This window comes from Lagenorhynchus albirostris, chromosome 3 (genome assembly GCF_949774975.1).
Source record: "Lagenorhynchus albirostris chromosome 3, mLagAlb1.1, whole genome shotgun sequence".
Lineage (NCBI taxonomy): Eukaryota > Metazoa > Chordata > Mammalia > Artiodactyla > Delphinidae > Lagenorhynchus > Lagenorhynchus albirostris.
Genome location: NC_083097.1, coordinates 30206600 through 30222109, shown reverse-complemented (window position 1 = coordinate 30222109; position 15510 = coordinate 30206600). Strand labels below are relative to the sequence as shown.

General features: G+C 34.7%; 1 protein-coding gene across 1 annotated transcript in view; it reads right to left on the bottom strand.

Moving 5' to 3' along the window:
• Nucleotides 1-15510, bottom strand: part of NIPBL (NIPBL cohesin loading factor) — a 192209-nt gene that overhangs the window by 110350 nt on the left and 66349 nt on the right. The window contains exons 2-4 of the mRNA XM_060146966.1: nucleotides 7287-7429; nucleotides 5148-5313; nucleotides 3241-3368 (exon numbers count right to left, since the gene is read on the bottom strand). Of these exons, the coding sequence (XP_060002949.1) occupies nucleotides 3241-3368; nucleotides 5148-5313; nucleotides 7287-7350 (358 nt within the window). The 5' untranslated portion in view covers nucleotides 7351-7429. The remainder of the gene's footprint in view (nucleotides 1-3240; nucleotides 3369-5147; nucleotides 5314-7286; nucleotides 7430-15510) is intronic.

Here is a 15510-nt window from a genome sequence, read left to right as displayed (position 1 = left end):
CACAAACTCTGCTGCTACTTTGTCAGCTAAAGCTTATGTAATATTCTAAATCCTTTGTGGTCATTTTAACAATCTTCATAGCATCTCAGCCACAAGTAGATTCCACTTCAAGAAACCACTTTCTTTGCTCATCCACAAGAAGCAACTCCTCATCCATTAAACTTTAATCATGAGATTTCAGCAATTAAGTCACATCTTCAGGCTTTACTTCTAATTCTAGCTCTCTTGCTATTTCTACCACATCTGCAGTTACTTCCTCCACTGGAGTCTCGTACCCCTCACAAGTCATCCATGAGAACTGGAATCAACTTCTTCCAACTTTTGTGAATGTTGATATTTTGACCTCTTCCCATGAATCATGAATGTTCTTAATGGCATCTAGAATGGTGAAACATTTCAGAAAGTTTTCAATTTGCTTTGTCCAGATCCATCAGAGGAGTTACTATCTATGGAAGCTAGAGTCTCATGAAATGTATTTCTTAAATTAATAAGACTCGAATGCTGAGATGACTCCTTGATCCATGGGCTGCAGAATGGATGTTGTGCTAGCAGGCATGAAAATAACATTAGTTTTGTTGTACATCTCCATCAGAGCTCCTGGATGACCAGATGTGCTGTCAATGAGCAGTAATATTTTGAAAGGAATCTTTTTCTGAGAAGCAGATCTCAACAGTGGGCTTAAAGTATTCAATAAACCATGTTATAAACAAACATGTTTGTCATCCAGGTTTGTTATTCCATTTATAGAGCACAGGCAGAGTTGATTTTGCATAACTCTTAAAGGCCCTAGGATTTTCAGAATGGTCAATGAGCACTGGCTTCAACCTAAATTCACCACCTGTATTAGTTCCTAGCAAGACAGCCAGCCTGTCCTTTGAAGCTCTGAAGCCAGGCATTGACTCTCCTCTCCAGCCATGAAAGTCCTAGGTGGCATCTTCTTCCAATACAAGACTGTTTTGTCTACACTGAACATCTTTTGTTTAGCACAGCCACCTTCATTTTTTATTTTAGTTAGATCTTCTGGATAACTTGCTGCAGTTTCTACATCAGCACTTGCAGCTTTGCCTTGTACTTTTATGTTATGGAGATAGCTTCTTTCCTTAAATCTCATAAACCAATCTCTGCTAGCTTCAAATTTTTCTTGTGCAGCTTTCTCACCTCTCTCAGCCTTCGGAGAATTGAAGAGTGTTAGGGTCTTGCTCTGGATTAGGCTTTGGCTTAAGGGAATGCTCTGACTGGTTTGATCCTCTACCCAGACCATTAAAACTTCTCCATCTCAGCAATAAGGTTATTTAGCTTTCTTAACATTCAAGTGTTCACTGGGGTGTAGCACTTTTCATTTCCTTCAAGAACTTTTCCTTTGCTAGGTGGCTATATGGGACAAGAAGCCTAGCTTTTGGCCTATCCTGGCTTTTGACATGGCTTCCTCACTAAGCTTAAGCATTTCTAGCTTTTTTTTTTTCTTTTTTGCGGTACGTGGGCCTCTCACTGCTGTGGCCTCTCCCGTTGTGGAGCACAGGCTCCGGACGCACAGGCTCAGCGGCCATGGCTCACAGGCCTAGCCGCTCCGCGGCATGTGGGACCTTCCCGGACCAGGGCACGAACCCATGTCCCCCTGCATCGGCAGGCAGACTCTCAACCACTGCGCCATCAAGGAAGCCCGCATTTCTAGCTTTTGATTAAAGTGAAAGACATGTGACTGTTCTTTTCACTTGAACACTTAAGAGGCCATTGTAGAGTTATTAACTGGCCTCATTTCAATGTTGTTGTGTCTCAGAAAATAGGGAGGCCCAAGGAGAGGGGAACTGCCAGTCCTGCCAAAACATACATTTATTGATTACACTGTCTTACATGGGCACGGTTCCTAGTGCCCTCAAACAATTACAATAGTAACTTCAAAAATCACCAATCAGAGATCACCAGAACACATACAATAATAATAAAAAAGTTTCAAATATTGTGATAATTAACAAAATGTGACAGAGACACAAAGTAAAATGCTGCTGGAAAAATGGCACTGACAGACTTGTTCAGTGTGTGGTTGCCACACATTCAATTTGTAAAACAGGCAATATCTGAGAAGCGCAATAAAGCGAGGTGCAATAAAACGAGGTATGCCTATAGCCTTTCTTCCAATCAACAATCTTTCCATATTTTCTTTCATTCCAACACTCTTCCAGAGTATGTGTAATTCTAGCTTTCCTTTCACCATTCCTATCTGTCTCCTACGACTGCCATCTAGCTCATTAGTTCTGATGAAGATACAGTCTTGCCCTGCATACCTACCTTTGATTTCCTGAAAGGAAATTTCCCTGGATTCACTTTGGGAAATGGATAGTAACTATGCAATTGCTTTAAAAACACAACTTACACACAAATATAAAGAATCAACAAAGTAATACTATTAAAAAATAAAACTAAGAAATGGAATGGCAAGCTTCATGGAGGTACTGTCAATAAATGCGGCAATATTCTTGAATACAAGTAACCAATTAAATAAACTAGACCTTCCTGGGTTCTCTAAACTATTCCCTTCTGACTGTTTTAATCTTGAGAGGGAAGCAAGTACTTGGGCTTGCCTGATTCAGTAAGCTTCAGACCAGAACAATGCTCCTAACTTAAAGGTTCTTCTTGACTACAGAAAAATCATATCTGTGTTGGACATCACATTTTTATGGGTTTTCTAATGCTTACTATAAATAGAATTTTCCTTAATAGTAATACTTATTATAAACCTTTTTCTATTGCTAAGGCAACAGAAGTGTTAAACCAATTACTACATAACCATGAATATAGTCACCATCGATTCTAAAATTAATACCTGGTATAATTATTTATACATGTACTACATGTTGAGAAGCTCTGCAGATATTTTTATTTATTATTTGATTAATGAAGACTCCTTTCATATCTATTCTATGATTTTTTTAAATAAAAAAAATTCCTAAAGCTCTTTCATTGAATGAACTAATAAAGTCTGAAATATCTAGCAAACCACATATTAAGCTTTGCCTAATTCCCAAGGAATTTAGTTACATATTAAACTGCAAGAATGTTAACATCCGTTTAGTTTCCTTTTCGTTCTTGGCTTCATTCAAGGTATCAACACGGCATTAACAGATGACAAGCTAGCTTGTTAAAGGACACACCTGACTTTAATTACATGTGAAACAAGTTCTAATATGGGACACATTAAAAATATATATATATACTATGAAATTCAATTATTAAAAACCTCACCACTTTGTACATATCTGTTCTGCATACTTTTCTCCCTGAAAACGTTAGGACTCCTCGCCAGGATGGCCTGCAACAAGACTGGTATGTCGCCTTCTGGATCATCACTGCCAAGGTTATCTTTCAACTCTCTGGCATTGAAAAAATAAATACAAAACATTAAAACAGTGATGGATGATTAAGAATTCACCAGTGAAATTCAGAAAATGCTGAGGCAGAAAATCAAGACGACTTATGGTATAAAAATAAATTACACAAGCATGTCTAACAGTTTCGTGGATTTTTGAAGACGCTAATCCTAGAAGAAAGAGAATTATCAAAAAAATGATAGAGGGGAGTTCTTCTACGGACTTCTTCCCCCCCCCATTTTATTTTAAACAGAAAAAAAAAAAAGAACCCCAAACATTATATTATGGAATTTTAAGTTTATTTAAGAATGTTCATATTAGTTTCAAAGGAGAAAATAGTGTCTATTCTAAACTATTCAAAATAATGGAAGGGTAGAAGTGATAATTATGCACAGAAGTTGATATTTGGGCTTGGAATATATTTTCTCCCTTACATCTGAATGTGAGTGGATCTGTCTTTTTGAGCATGTCCTCTGAATGAAATAATGTTGGCACATTGGTTAAGACAAGACCCAAGGTTACATAATTTTCCCCTCTTTATTCTCTTCTCAAATAAAGCCATCAGGGGAAAAAACCCAAGCAAGTGGTTACGAATAGCTGCAATTAGGAAGTAGCAAATTAAGTTCACAACTATGGAAGGTAAATGATAAAAAAATTAAATATAGGCAGTATTTTAAATCTTATATTCTACACGTCACTGTTCCACTCATTAAATCTAGTACGATTCATAAAGATGGTATCCACTGATAAAATTAATTTCTGGGGGCAATGTTAAAGCAGCTCTCCATGTAGTAAATCATAACTATACATGTGCTATTTCCCTTATCTCTTTAAATATGTGGTGAAAACTTTTGATTAAGGATGTACATGTATAAGAAGTGATATAATATTTAGACACTGTTGAATTTCTGGAGTGACATAACCAATCATTTCTCAGTTTCTCCATCAGAAAATTCACATTTAGTATTTCACCTAAATTCATCAGCTTTAAAAATGGCCCTGAAGTATGTGCTACAGCTAATGGCAGAGACCTCTCCATTATAATGTGCTTTATCCTCATTCCCCTAAATAATGAACTTTAAGTTAACCAACAGTAAAAGAATGGAAGGACACATGAGTACCGCTGAGTAGTGGCTTCTGAACTTTTTTACATTTTTGTGTTGAGATATTACAAGTATTTACCGCTTTTGTAGTAAAAAGTAAATTTTAAAAAGTCTACTCGTGCAAAAGTTCTGTAAATAAGCTACGTAATTTAAGTGCATATTATTTGAAAAGTCTATTGTGTGAAAATACACACCTATGTTCAGATTGTATGATAAATTCTAGAAAAAAATTAGTCCCAAATTCTGTAGTAGCCTTGAAGTTAATCTTTGAGTTCCTGTTATACTTTACATGAAAAGCATATAAGCCTACTCCAAATAAAGCCAGCATTAAAGTCCCTAGTGCCTGGGAATTCTAACTACTCCAGCAATTCCAGGAAAAAGAGAGCTAACTTCGTGAGCAACATTAGACCTCTGCACACATCCGTCTTGATGAATCCCATGATTATTATAAGAATCGAAAAGATCCTCATAGAATCACATGGTCAGAACTACTGTCTCAAAATAACTATGGCCTATTTAAATCTCATTAATATCTCATCACAGGCTATATTCTCACTTGGATATTCAAATAATTTAAAATAAACTATGTATTAAAATTTTTTGAAATAAAAGTAAAACCAGGAATACTGATTCTCTTAGTAAGACCAAAACTTTTCATTTTATTTCAGATTGTACTTACATGTGATCTGTTGATACCTGGTTGAGGCTATGGACAAGCTGTGAAACCAAATTATCATCCCTACAGGCCAAAAGGCAGTTCACCTCTTCTGCTATTCGTGCATTAAAGAGAAGGCTCTTTGTAGTTGTAGCAGGTAAAGGGGATGGAAGAGGCAGCTGGTTCAGGACTATTGGGAATAAAATCATATTATTAGAAACTGAGTGACAGAAAGAAATCTCTTTAGTGTTTAAATGTATTTGGGGATTAAAAATAAGTTATAAATATAAATGTGACAAATTTATTAAAAGGCATTCTGTCTCTCCCCCAACAAACCCCAAACAACTCTATTAAAACTCCCCAAATGTCCCTTGGACCATAATAGATTATACTACTCTCTAAGAATAAAACTCTGTGCTAACTTTTCATGTCTTAAATCTTTATTAATTTAATAAGTGAGTAAAAAAAGTAGGGTTAAAAACTAAGTAATTTCCAAGAACTGAGACTGTATTATTTCTGTTATAAGATTTATCAGAATCAAATAAATAAACCAAGTAACAATACCTGACTCTTCACCAGATAGACAAGTAATGTGTGTTTTTAAAAGCTTAAATAAATACAAAAATAAAGAGTTCACTTTGGTAGCAGAATAATGTCCACAGAATAGGATTCTGAAGGAAGAAAAATATCTAAGGAATTTTGCTTTAAGTTATAAATTACTAAATAGTCTCTCTTCATTTTATTCTGACAGCAAACAAAAGGGCATAAACGTTTTACAGTAGTTTAAATTCAGTTATTTAATGTCTTCATATAAATGAAATTTGTTCATTTGTCTAAACTAATAGTTAAAGTTAACTACAGTGTCTTTGTTTTTGGTTTAATTTCTAATCACCTATATAGTATAACTATCATGCCACTCAGCCACAATGGGTAATAACACGGTTTCTATTAATAAAAACACTGGAAACAAATTATTACTTAATAAGTAGGGCTTATTGGGCAAATTTTTAAAATGCGGTACAGCTGAGATAATGGGCAGACACCGCACCCCCCCCCCAGCAAAGAAATTCCTGGTAGTATATTTGATTCTGTACTCCTACATATTATATGAATTTATGCCTTACCTATAACAAAGTGATAACCAAAACTAAAGACTGTTTCAAAAGCTTTCTTACCTGAGTTATTCTAACCCTACTGGCTACTTTCTTGTTATGTCAGATTTTATAAACTAGCCCTGCTGCAAAGCTGTAGGCTGTTATCTATTTTACCCCCACTTAAACTAGCTGGAAATTAATAACAGAAAAAAATAGTATTTTGGGGAAAACAGATGAAAACATTTCTTGAAGTTATTTTCTTATAGCTCCTTTTATGAAGCCCCATATCTTGCATAATGCTTGCTATACAAAGAAAAGTATGTCATCTCCTCACAGTCTACCCTCCCCTCTCATATCTCTTTTTCCCTTTATTCAGGTAGGATAAAGACTAACATTGTGAGGAGCTTTTTGCACCATTACCCAGGGACTGAGAATCAGAGTTGCCCACCAAAAGAATGAGTCCCTAAAATATTATGCTACACTAATTAAATCTCAAGAGAATGAAGATGTTCTTAAACTTAAGTGTTCAGGGTAAAATAGGCTCTTGACATCTATGACAAACTCCAAAAGATTACTAAACATGACATCCAAAATAAACGTCACTAAGAAATCAGATTATGTTGGGCTATCAAATTTTCTTCTTTGAAGGGCAGTTTCACTTACCATTTCCATAAACGCTTTTTTAAAAGTCTGTAATAGTTCCTATATGCAAACCCATGCTTCTCTGGTTTTGATTTTTCTTAATGCTTTGTTTCATCTTCTTTGATCCTTACTTTTGCATTTATCCCTTTATCATATAAGACCTTTAAACAAACACACACTACCATTTCTTAATGGGTCCTTAGCATGAAACAGAAATTAAGGTCTTATCTATTATTAGTTGACTACACTAATTCTGTTACTTTCACATTTATGCCAATAAACCAAAGAAAATAATGTTGTGTGTCATTCAAAATCTAAAATCTTTACACATTTTGTTATTTATGACGCTGCAAATAATTAATGTTATAGTCTCTTTAAAAATCAATGTCAGAGTAGAACATAAATTAGATAAAATAACCAAACTTACGGTCTGTGAGACTAGCAATCCCCGCAAGAGTAGTGATGGGGACATGGGGCATATCCCCATTCATCCTGAAGTTCTGGAATGGTGTTGCCTATGAAAGTACTTAGTTCAGGTGCCAGCTGTCATTACTTCCCATTTCCCAAACACTGCAACAAAAAACAGACAATTATTTGTAACAATATGTCGAATATATTACTACTAGGGAAGTGCTTAAAAAATAAAATTTTCTGCTTTTCTTGTTTGCTCAAGCTATATAACAATAATAGCCATCATGCATATATACTGTATGTTACACACTGCAAAGTGCTTTGTATACAATAACTCATTTAGTCCTCACAACAACCAACTAAAGTAGGTACTATTATTTTCTGCATTTTACTGATGAGGAAATTAATTTACATGAAGTTTCAAGTAATTTGTGGAGCAAAGATTAGAACCCAAGCAATCTGGCTCAAGAGTCCGTGTAACTAGTAGGCTATATTTCCAGACAGGGATACTCAATTTTGACAAGCACTATTTTCTTTTCCACATCATAAATACATAAAAATTTAGCTTCAACTTGCCTTTCTAGTAAATAATGTGCACATTATTAAAAGATTTGTCTTATTAAATAGCTTCATAAAATAAATGGCAAACAAAAGAAGTCTGCTCTACATCAATTATCTAAGACATAGTGCTAAAATAGAAAACTGAATTGTAATTTTTAGTTTAAACAGTTTAAATGTTTTTGTTTTTTGAGGTTATACCTGCTAGTCATTAACTTTTAAGAGAACCTCTAAGTTTTTTGAATTAAAAACTTCAAAACAGTGTAATGATATAATAATAACTCCCCTTACTCCTATATCTTAATGCAACTTTACAATTTAAGTTGTTTTCATTAAAAAAGTAGAAGTATATAAGTAGTTAAAATTAAGAACTTTCTTTTTCCTCACTTTTATTATAAATGAGATATACTGAGAAACTTCCTAAAACATATATGTATGGTTTAACAGTTAAAAAGCATCCATGGAACCACTCTAGCAATCTAGCTCCTTCTAAAGATAACAACTATCCTGTCTTTTTATCAACAGTAATCATTTCCTTTTCTTTTTATTCCTTTAATGACTTTTATATGTACATTCTTTTTTAATAGCTGGCTAAGGAAAAAACACTGTTTTCCTTTGATGAATGACTGACACAAAACTTGCTAGTAGAAGCCCACTATAGGGAAAAGGCACAGGAAATAGTATAGGAAAGATACAATTACTACTGGCTATCCTCTATTTTTCCTTTTGCTACACGATGGACTTTACACTTTGAAGTAATTAATTTGATTATTTAATAATCACTAAAGAAGTTTAAAGAAGCACTGAATATTTAACAGTTGCATCAAGCACTTTAAAAAATCAGTCAGAATTTAAAAGCTGACAGAGTCATCAAAACACAGTACAGTTTTTCTAAGTTTAGGTTAATAAGAAAGTTCCATTTTATGATTAGTAATTGATGGGGGAAAAAAATCACTGAATGCAAATTATGTATGGAACAGCACAAAACCTCCTGTTATTCATACATGACTCACTATTGAACATGTAAATTGCCATATTCATTCAAGCAGATTAAGTAACAAGTGACCATGTTTAAGTATTTAATTCAGAGGATAGGAACCCATAAAGAACAATATGCTAGGGGATTCTATTGTGGGCTATTTGACTTTATTCTATTTTCCTGAATTTCAGAAGAGTAACATGTAAAGTAGACCCAACCCTAGGCTGGAGGTTTTTTTAGCCTAAAAAGATTTACATATTAAGTTACCACGTGTGAATTGGAAGATTAATAAATCTAACCATAATATTTTTCTCAGTTGATATAATAAAGGCATCTAAACACTCTGATGTCAACTCAAAACTGGGAGTAAGCGGGGGAAAAAGCAGGGAGCAACAGTGCTTGCCTGGTGCTTTAACTATGAATTAAGTATTTGGCTACTGACAAATATTTACACCATACTGCTGAACTGTGACAACTTCATGTAATCGAAGATTTTGAAGAACAGAAGACTTTGGTAGAAACAGACTTATAATTGTAGCTAAGGTCATAGATCTTAATGAATATGAGTAATCTATAGAAATGTTGCTGCCTTATGCTAGAAGGTGACCAAAGACCATCAAGAAACAACATTCCTAGAACTCTAAAAGTGAATATACACACTCCTAATTAGACATGGCATTTCTGGCTCTGGATTGGGTAGTGTTTGGTTCACCTGCCTCTGTGAAAGTACACTGTCTTTCATGAAACTACCAAAACTGAAGCTGAAAGTCATTATCTCTGGGGAAGAATGTGTCCAGAATGAAATGGTAACCAAATGGTAAAGGTTATAATGAGTGCTTTAGAACTGTCGCTTAAGGCAGTGCTTTATTTAAAATCTGTGAATGGTGACTGATGGTAGATTGTAAGATAAATTTAGTGGGTTGAGAGCAATACTGAGAGAGATGGAGAGAATAGAACTGTAAGGCTACACTGCACATTGCTTTGAGAGTCTAGGTAACATGTCTTTCTAATGATGGGTCACCAAATCAAAGCAGTTTGAAAGTTGCTGATTTAAAGAAATGGAAGAGTAAAGAAAGTAGCCCACTGCGTAAGTGGTAATGAGAATGAAATAAAATAATGCATGTAAATCACTTGACATACTACCTGGCACATAGTAAGTGATCCAGAAAGTTAACAATGTTACTGCTAACTGGAAAAACACTTCCGGAGGAGCAGAGGGGAAACACAGGTGCATAAGGGGAAAGGGGTCTTTCAATACAAGACACCTACAATTACTAATCGTTAATTAGTGGAAGATATTTTGGTAAATTTCCATTTCAGCCCATTATAATGAGTCTGAAGGGAACTTCTAAGCACTTGCCAAGATTTTTAAAGACCCTAGTCCTTCACTCATTTAATTTCACTTCAAAATTTATGATTTCCTAATGTAAATGATAGAAATGAAAATAAAACAGTATTGGTAAAAGTTATAATAATAATATTCAAATTGAAATGGATTTGGAATAAAAGGCAATCTCATAATCTGATGGTAGATAAACTTTCCTGGACGGCCACTTTGTACCCCACAGCCCCAAAATGTGTATAATCTGTCTCAACAATTGCACTTTTTTAGTAGTGAAAAACTGGTAGAAATGATAACATTTATTGAGGACCTACTATATAATAAAAACTGGTAATAAACACATAAAATGTACTCTCATTCAATTCTTATATAAACCTGAGGTACTAATATTCCAGTTTTATTTAATGAGGAAACTTCTTGATTTGTCACATTATCTCAGAAATCTTTCATAAATGCAGATATGTCTCCTTTTTCTAATATTATTTTATAGCTCGACTGAAATATCAAATTTAAATGAATATTATTCAGTAAACTATATCATGTAAATATAAAGTAAGGCGACTATGGCTTTATGGAATCAGATTCCTTACTTGATAATTTATAACCATGTCTATTTTGAACTTGGTTCACATTTTATGGTACTTCAAGTACTCTTACTTTCTTCTTGATCGGACTATAGAGCAGTAAGCAAAACTCACGTTGAAGAAAATCAGTCTTTGATAAAAGATTATAAAGAATAAGTTAACACCCTCATACTTTTTATGCTGAGTTAATAACTTCTAAAAATTGGCATAATATAATAACATTTTATTAAATATTGTCAAGCACAAACCCCTTATTTCCTCCATTTCTGAGCATATCATCGATGAGATAAATGTATGCTAAATATAAGATATCAATTTGGTAACTTTTCCCATAATAGCCATTCAGTCTGCCTTAAATTAATAAGTGAAATTCCATTAAATTGTACTTTGTATTGTTCTCCAGAAAATATGTGTCACCTTTTTTTGGACCTAACTAAAGCATTTTCCTTTTACCTGATAGTTAAAATAGTCTCAAAATGTCATACTAGGTTAGATCAATAGCTCATCCAAACCCACACAGCTAGCTACTCCTTGAGTTATAAATGGTAGCCAAAAGAACACACTGTGCTTTTATAGTATTGAGCCCTTCATGACGATGCATCCAAAATACGTATTCTGTGTCACTGTGTCAGACACTATGCTAGCCAAGCAAAGTACAATGGTTAACAAGATGGCAACAGTCTCTATCGTTCGAAATTTGAGTCTGGCTATGGGAATGTTATAAAGGGAGTGTATCTTCCAGGAGGAGAAAAGGAAAAACAATAATTGAATTAAAACCTGAACCATTTGTGACAACATGGACCTTGAAGGCATTATGGTAAGTGAAATCAGTCAGAGAAAGACAAATACTGTATGATCTCACTTATATGGGGAATCTAAACACACACACGCATGCGTGTGTGCGCACACAACAAAACTCAGAAAAAGAGATAAGAGTTGTAGTAAACAGACACGGGGGTGGGGGAGTGGCTCGTGAGATTGGAGGAAGGTGGTCAAAAGGTTCACATTTACAGTTATAATTAGCAGGGATGTAATGTACAACATGATGACTATAGCTAATACTGTTGTATGATATATAGGAAAGTTGTTAAGAGAATAAATCTAAATCCTAAGAGGTACAAGGAGAAAAAAATTTTTTCCCTTTTTTCTTCCTGTTTTTAAATTGTATCTACATGAGAAGACGGATGTTAGCTTCTCATATAGATACTGCAAACTGAAAATAATATCAATGTGTACAGTTCAAGCCCATTTTTGCTTAAAATACATGTTTATACAAATGATAGGCATGAAAAAAGGTTCTTTAAGAATATATTTTTTAACCATTAGCAATGGTTAGGATGTATTCTGGTATTTTGGGGAATTCCTATTTTTGTAATATTTATATCTGTGTTGCTTGGATTTAAAAAAAACTATTAGACAATTATTTTATAAATCAGAACAACAATGATATAGAATATGTATTGAAATGAAAAACATTAAATGAGCCTTCTAATAGGTGCTGCTATATGTACACAGATTTCTGTGGTATATTTGTATAATTATCTATGAAACCTATGTTAAGAATCTACTGTAAGAAGACCCGGTGCTAGGTGTTAAAGACTAATATAATATGCAGGGTACATTAATAAGCACTTTGGCCAGAGCATAAGGCCAGAAAGATGAATTAGACCCTGCAAAAGTATTTGTTATGAAATGTTGATTTCTTTTTTTTTTTTGGTGGTACGCGGGCCTCTCACTGCTGTGGCCTCTCCCGTTGCGGAGCACAGGCTCCGGACGCGCAGGCTCAGCGGCCATGGCTCACAGGCCCAGCCGCTCCGCGGCATGTGGGATCCTCCCGGACCGGGGCACGAACCCGTGTCCCCCGCATCGGCAGGCGGACTCTCAACCACTGCGCCACCAGGGAAGCCCTGATTTTTTTTTTTAATACCCTTGAGATAAATGAACTTAGTAAGACTAAAGTAAGAGTGATAAGGAAGATGGGGTGGTAGAGAATGAAAATAGAGGCAGTAAGTTGTTGGAAGAATACTGTAATATTGAAATATAATGATGGTCTGATTTTGGATTCATTCAGATTAAAATGCCAAAGTAACATCCAGTTGTAGGAGATGTCTAAAGTAGGAACTTGGAAATTCTGGAATCGACAAAAGAGGTCAGAAATACAGTTATAAATATGGAAGTGATCCATAGAAGACTGGTAACAGTTAAATTATAATAACAGATGAGACAGGCAAGAGACCAGGTAACTTTTGTAGTAGAAATTTTTTTAGCACTTCTTACATGCCAGACATTAACACATACATTTCCTTAATTACCAAAGTCAGAGGATTGTGAAGATGATCTCTATCTCAGAGATGCAAAAATAAGGCTAAAAGCCTAAATGTTTTGCCTGTGGCTACACAGCACACAGCAGAGATGATATGTGAACTCAGGTGTTTCTAACCAAACCTTACATTCTCAAGCATATCTGAAGGGCATAAAACTGGGAAATATCTACATTGCTAGGACAGAAAAGACAAACCAATAAAAGGTAAAGGAAATGTTCCTCAGTGAAGCTAAATGTTTGTTGAAGGTCTCACAGCTTGTAAGTGACCTAGTCAAGACTACAAATGTTTGGATTTCTAGTTCAGTATTCTTTATACTACATTGTCTTACATGATTATAACATTATTTTGAATAAACCAACATTTTATATGTGGACTATTTAGCTAATTAGCACTTTTCTTCCTTAGTAATGTTAATTTCTTTTTTTCCTTCTTTTTTCTTTGGTGAGGAAGGAGGCTCCCTCCCGAGAGGGCTTAAAACTAGTACAGTTTTATTGTCTCCGTTTATATTACATTTAATAGAATAAGCTATCTCAAATTCTTTTGGGAAATAGGTGGCATGTAAATCCTACGTAGCTAGATAAGTAAATAAATAAATACATGTTGTACTATTTACTATTTTAAATAGGTAACAGCGACCCCCTAGAGTGGCACCTCTCCAGCAGAATCCTTTCACTTTATCAAGCTACCTCCAGATTCCTTTTTGCTGCCTACTATTTAAGAATGAATTTTTCACTCTGTTTAAAGACACTTCCAAAAGACCTTCTTCAAATCCTAGCTCAAAAACAGTTCCCAATCAGCTGTCTGTAAAAATTTTCACTTCTTTAAAACATTTCTCCCTTTCTATAGTTCTAAATTATTTCCATTAAATAAGAAAAATGCAAAATAAAACAAAGCTCTAAAGCTCTCTCTAAACACATGCTTTGCTTTTGGAATCCTGAGCTCTCTGCAGCCACCATGCTGGATACCAATAACGCGTATTCAGCAATGTTGTTATATCTTAATATATTTAGTATGTAATAGGAAGATACATTTACATTACTGAGTACTATTATGAAGAGAAAGAGGGCTTCCCTGGTGGCGCAGTGGTTGAGAGTCCGCCTGCCGATGCAGGGGACACGATTTCGTGCCCCGGTCCGGGAAGATCCCACATGCCGCGGAGCGGCTGGGCCCGTGAGCCATGGCCGCTGAGCCTGCGCGTCCGGAGCCTGTGCTCCGCAACGGTAGAGGCCGCAACAGTGAGAGGCCCGCGTACCGCAAAAAAAAAAAAAAAAAAAAAAAGAGAGAGAGAAAGAGAAGTCACTAAGTAAATCTGGTTGAGATTTAGGGTGTCTCAAAAGCACTTTATAGAATATGTGTATGTTCACTGAGAAGTAAAACAATTAGTATAACTTTATATATTTCTCTAATCAGTCTTGTTCTTATCAATTTATTTCACATGCATTTTTATTTGAACTGACTTTAACAAAAGTTCATATTACCTTAAAAGGTCCCCCTTGATTATGACAGTTAAACTGACTTACAGAGGTGCAGAGTAGTTACATGATGTCTAATGATAACAAAATACACAAAACTGCAAGCTTCATCAGGAGAAAAATAGTCCTAAGCCCTGGAATTTGTTTTGTTTTTTTTTTTAAAACATAGAGGCCATGGAGGAAATTTCCAAGTGCTACTACGAGTTATTTGGGTTACTAGTACACCTTCACATCGAAAATTTTATTTCTCATTCTTTTCCACTGCAAAAGAAAGAGCCTATCTCAATATAGTTTAAGACTTGATTCTTATAACACAAGATGATTTCCTATACAATGGTATTAGAAATGCAAAAATCAAACAATGGTCATTTTATTTCTTTCTAAATGAGGCTGAGGTCTTAAAGAACTATAACATTTGGATGTAGGTCTAACCTACAACTTTTGACCATTACACACTTGATGATACACAATTAATTTAATCTAAATTATGAGAGAAAATGCTTTTATGTAAAATTACTGAAGAGTCCACAAGAGGGCACACTTTCAACTACTGTAAAAATTTTTAATTCACTTTTTTTTTCTAGTGCATCAAATATATTGGCCAGATTCTTCTGAATTGATCATTCAACACCACTAGAAAGCAAGAGATCCTGAAGTCTGTAATTCTTTTTGTTTAAACACACACAAGCAAATTTTTTGGATGCATATAAAATATAAGAAAAGCCTGAATACATGAAGACTTCTACATTAATATTAAATGATAAAAGTATGTAATAGTCTTATTAGCCATCTTGGTCCTGTTAGCTACTTGGAATTTGGCTGCCCTAAGAATCTTTTCAAAAAAACTCTGGCTACTTGGAAATTTTTTTTTTTATTACCGCAATAAGTGTAGTGAACGTCTATCATCTCATACAGATACAAAGAAAAAAAAAATTTTCCCTGTGATGAAAACTCTTAGGATCTACTCCCTTAACAACTTTC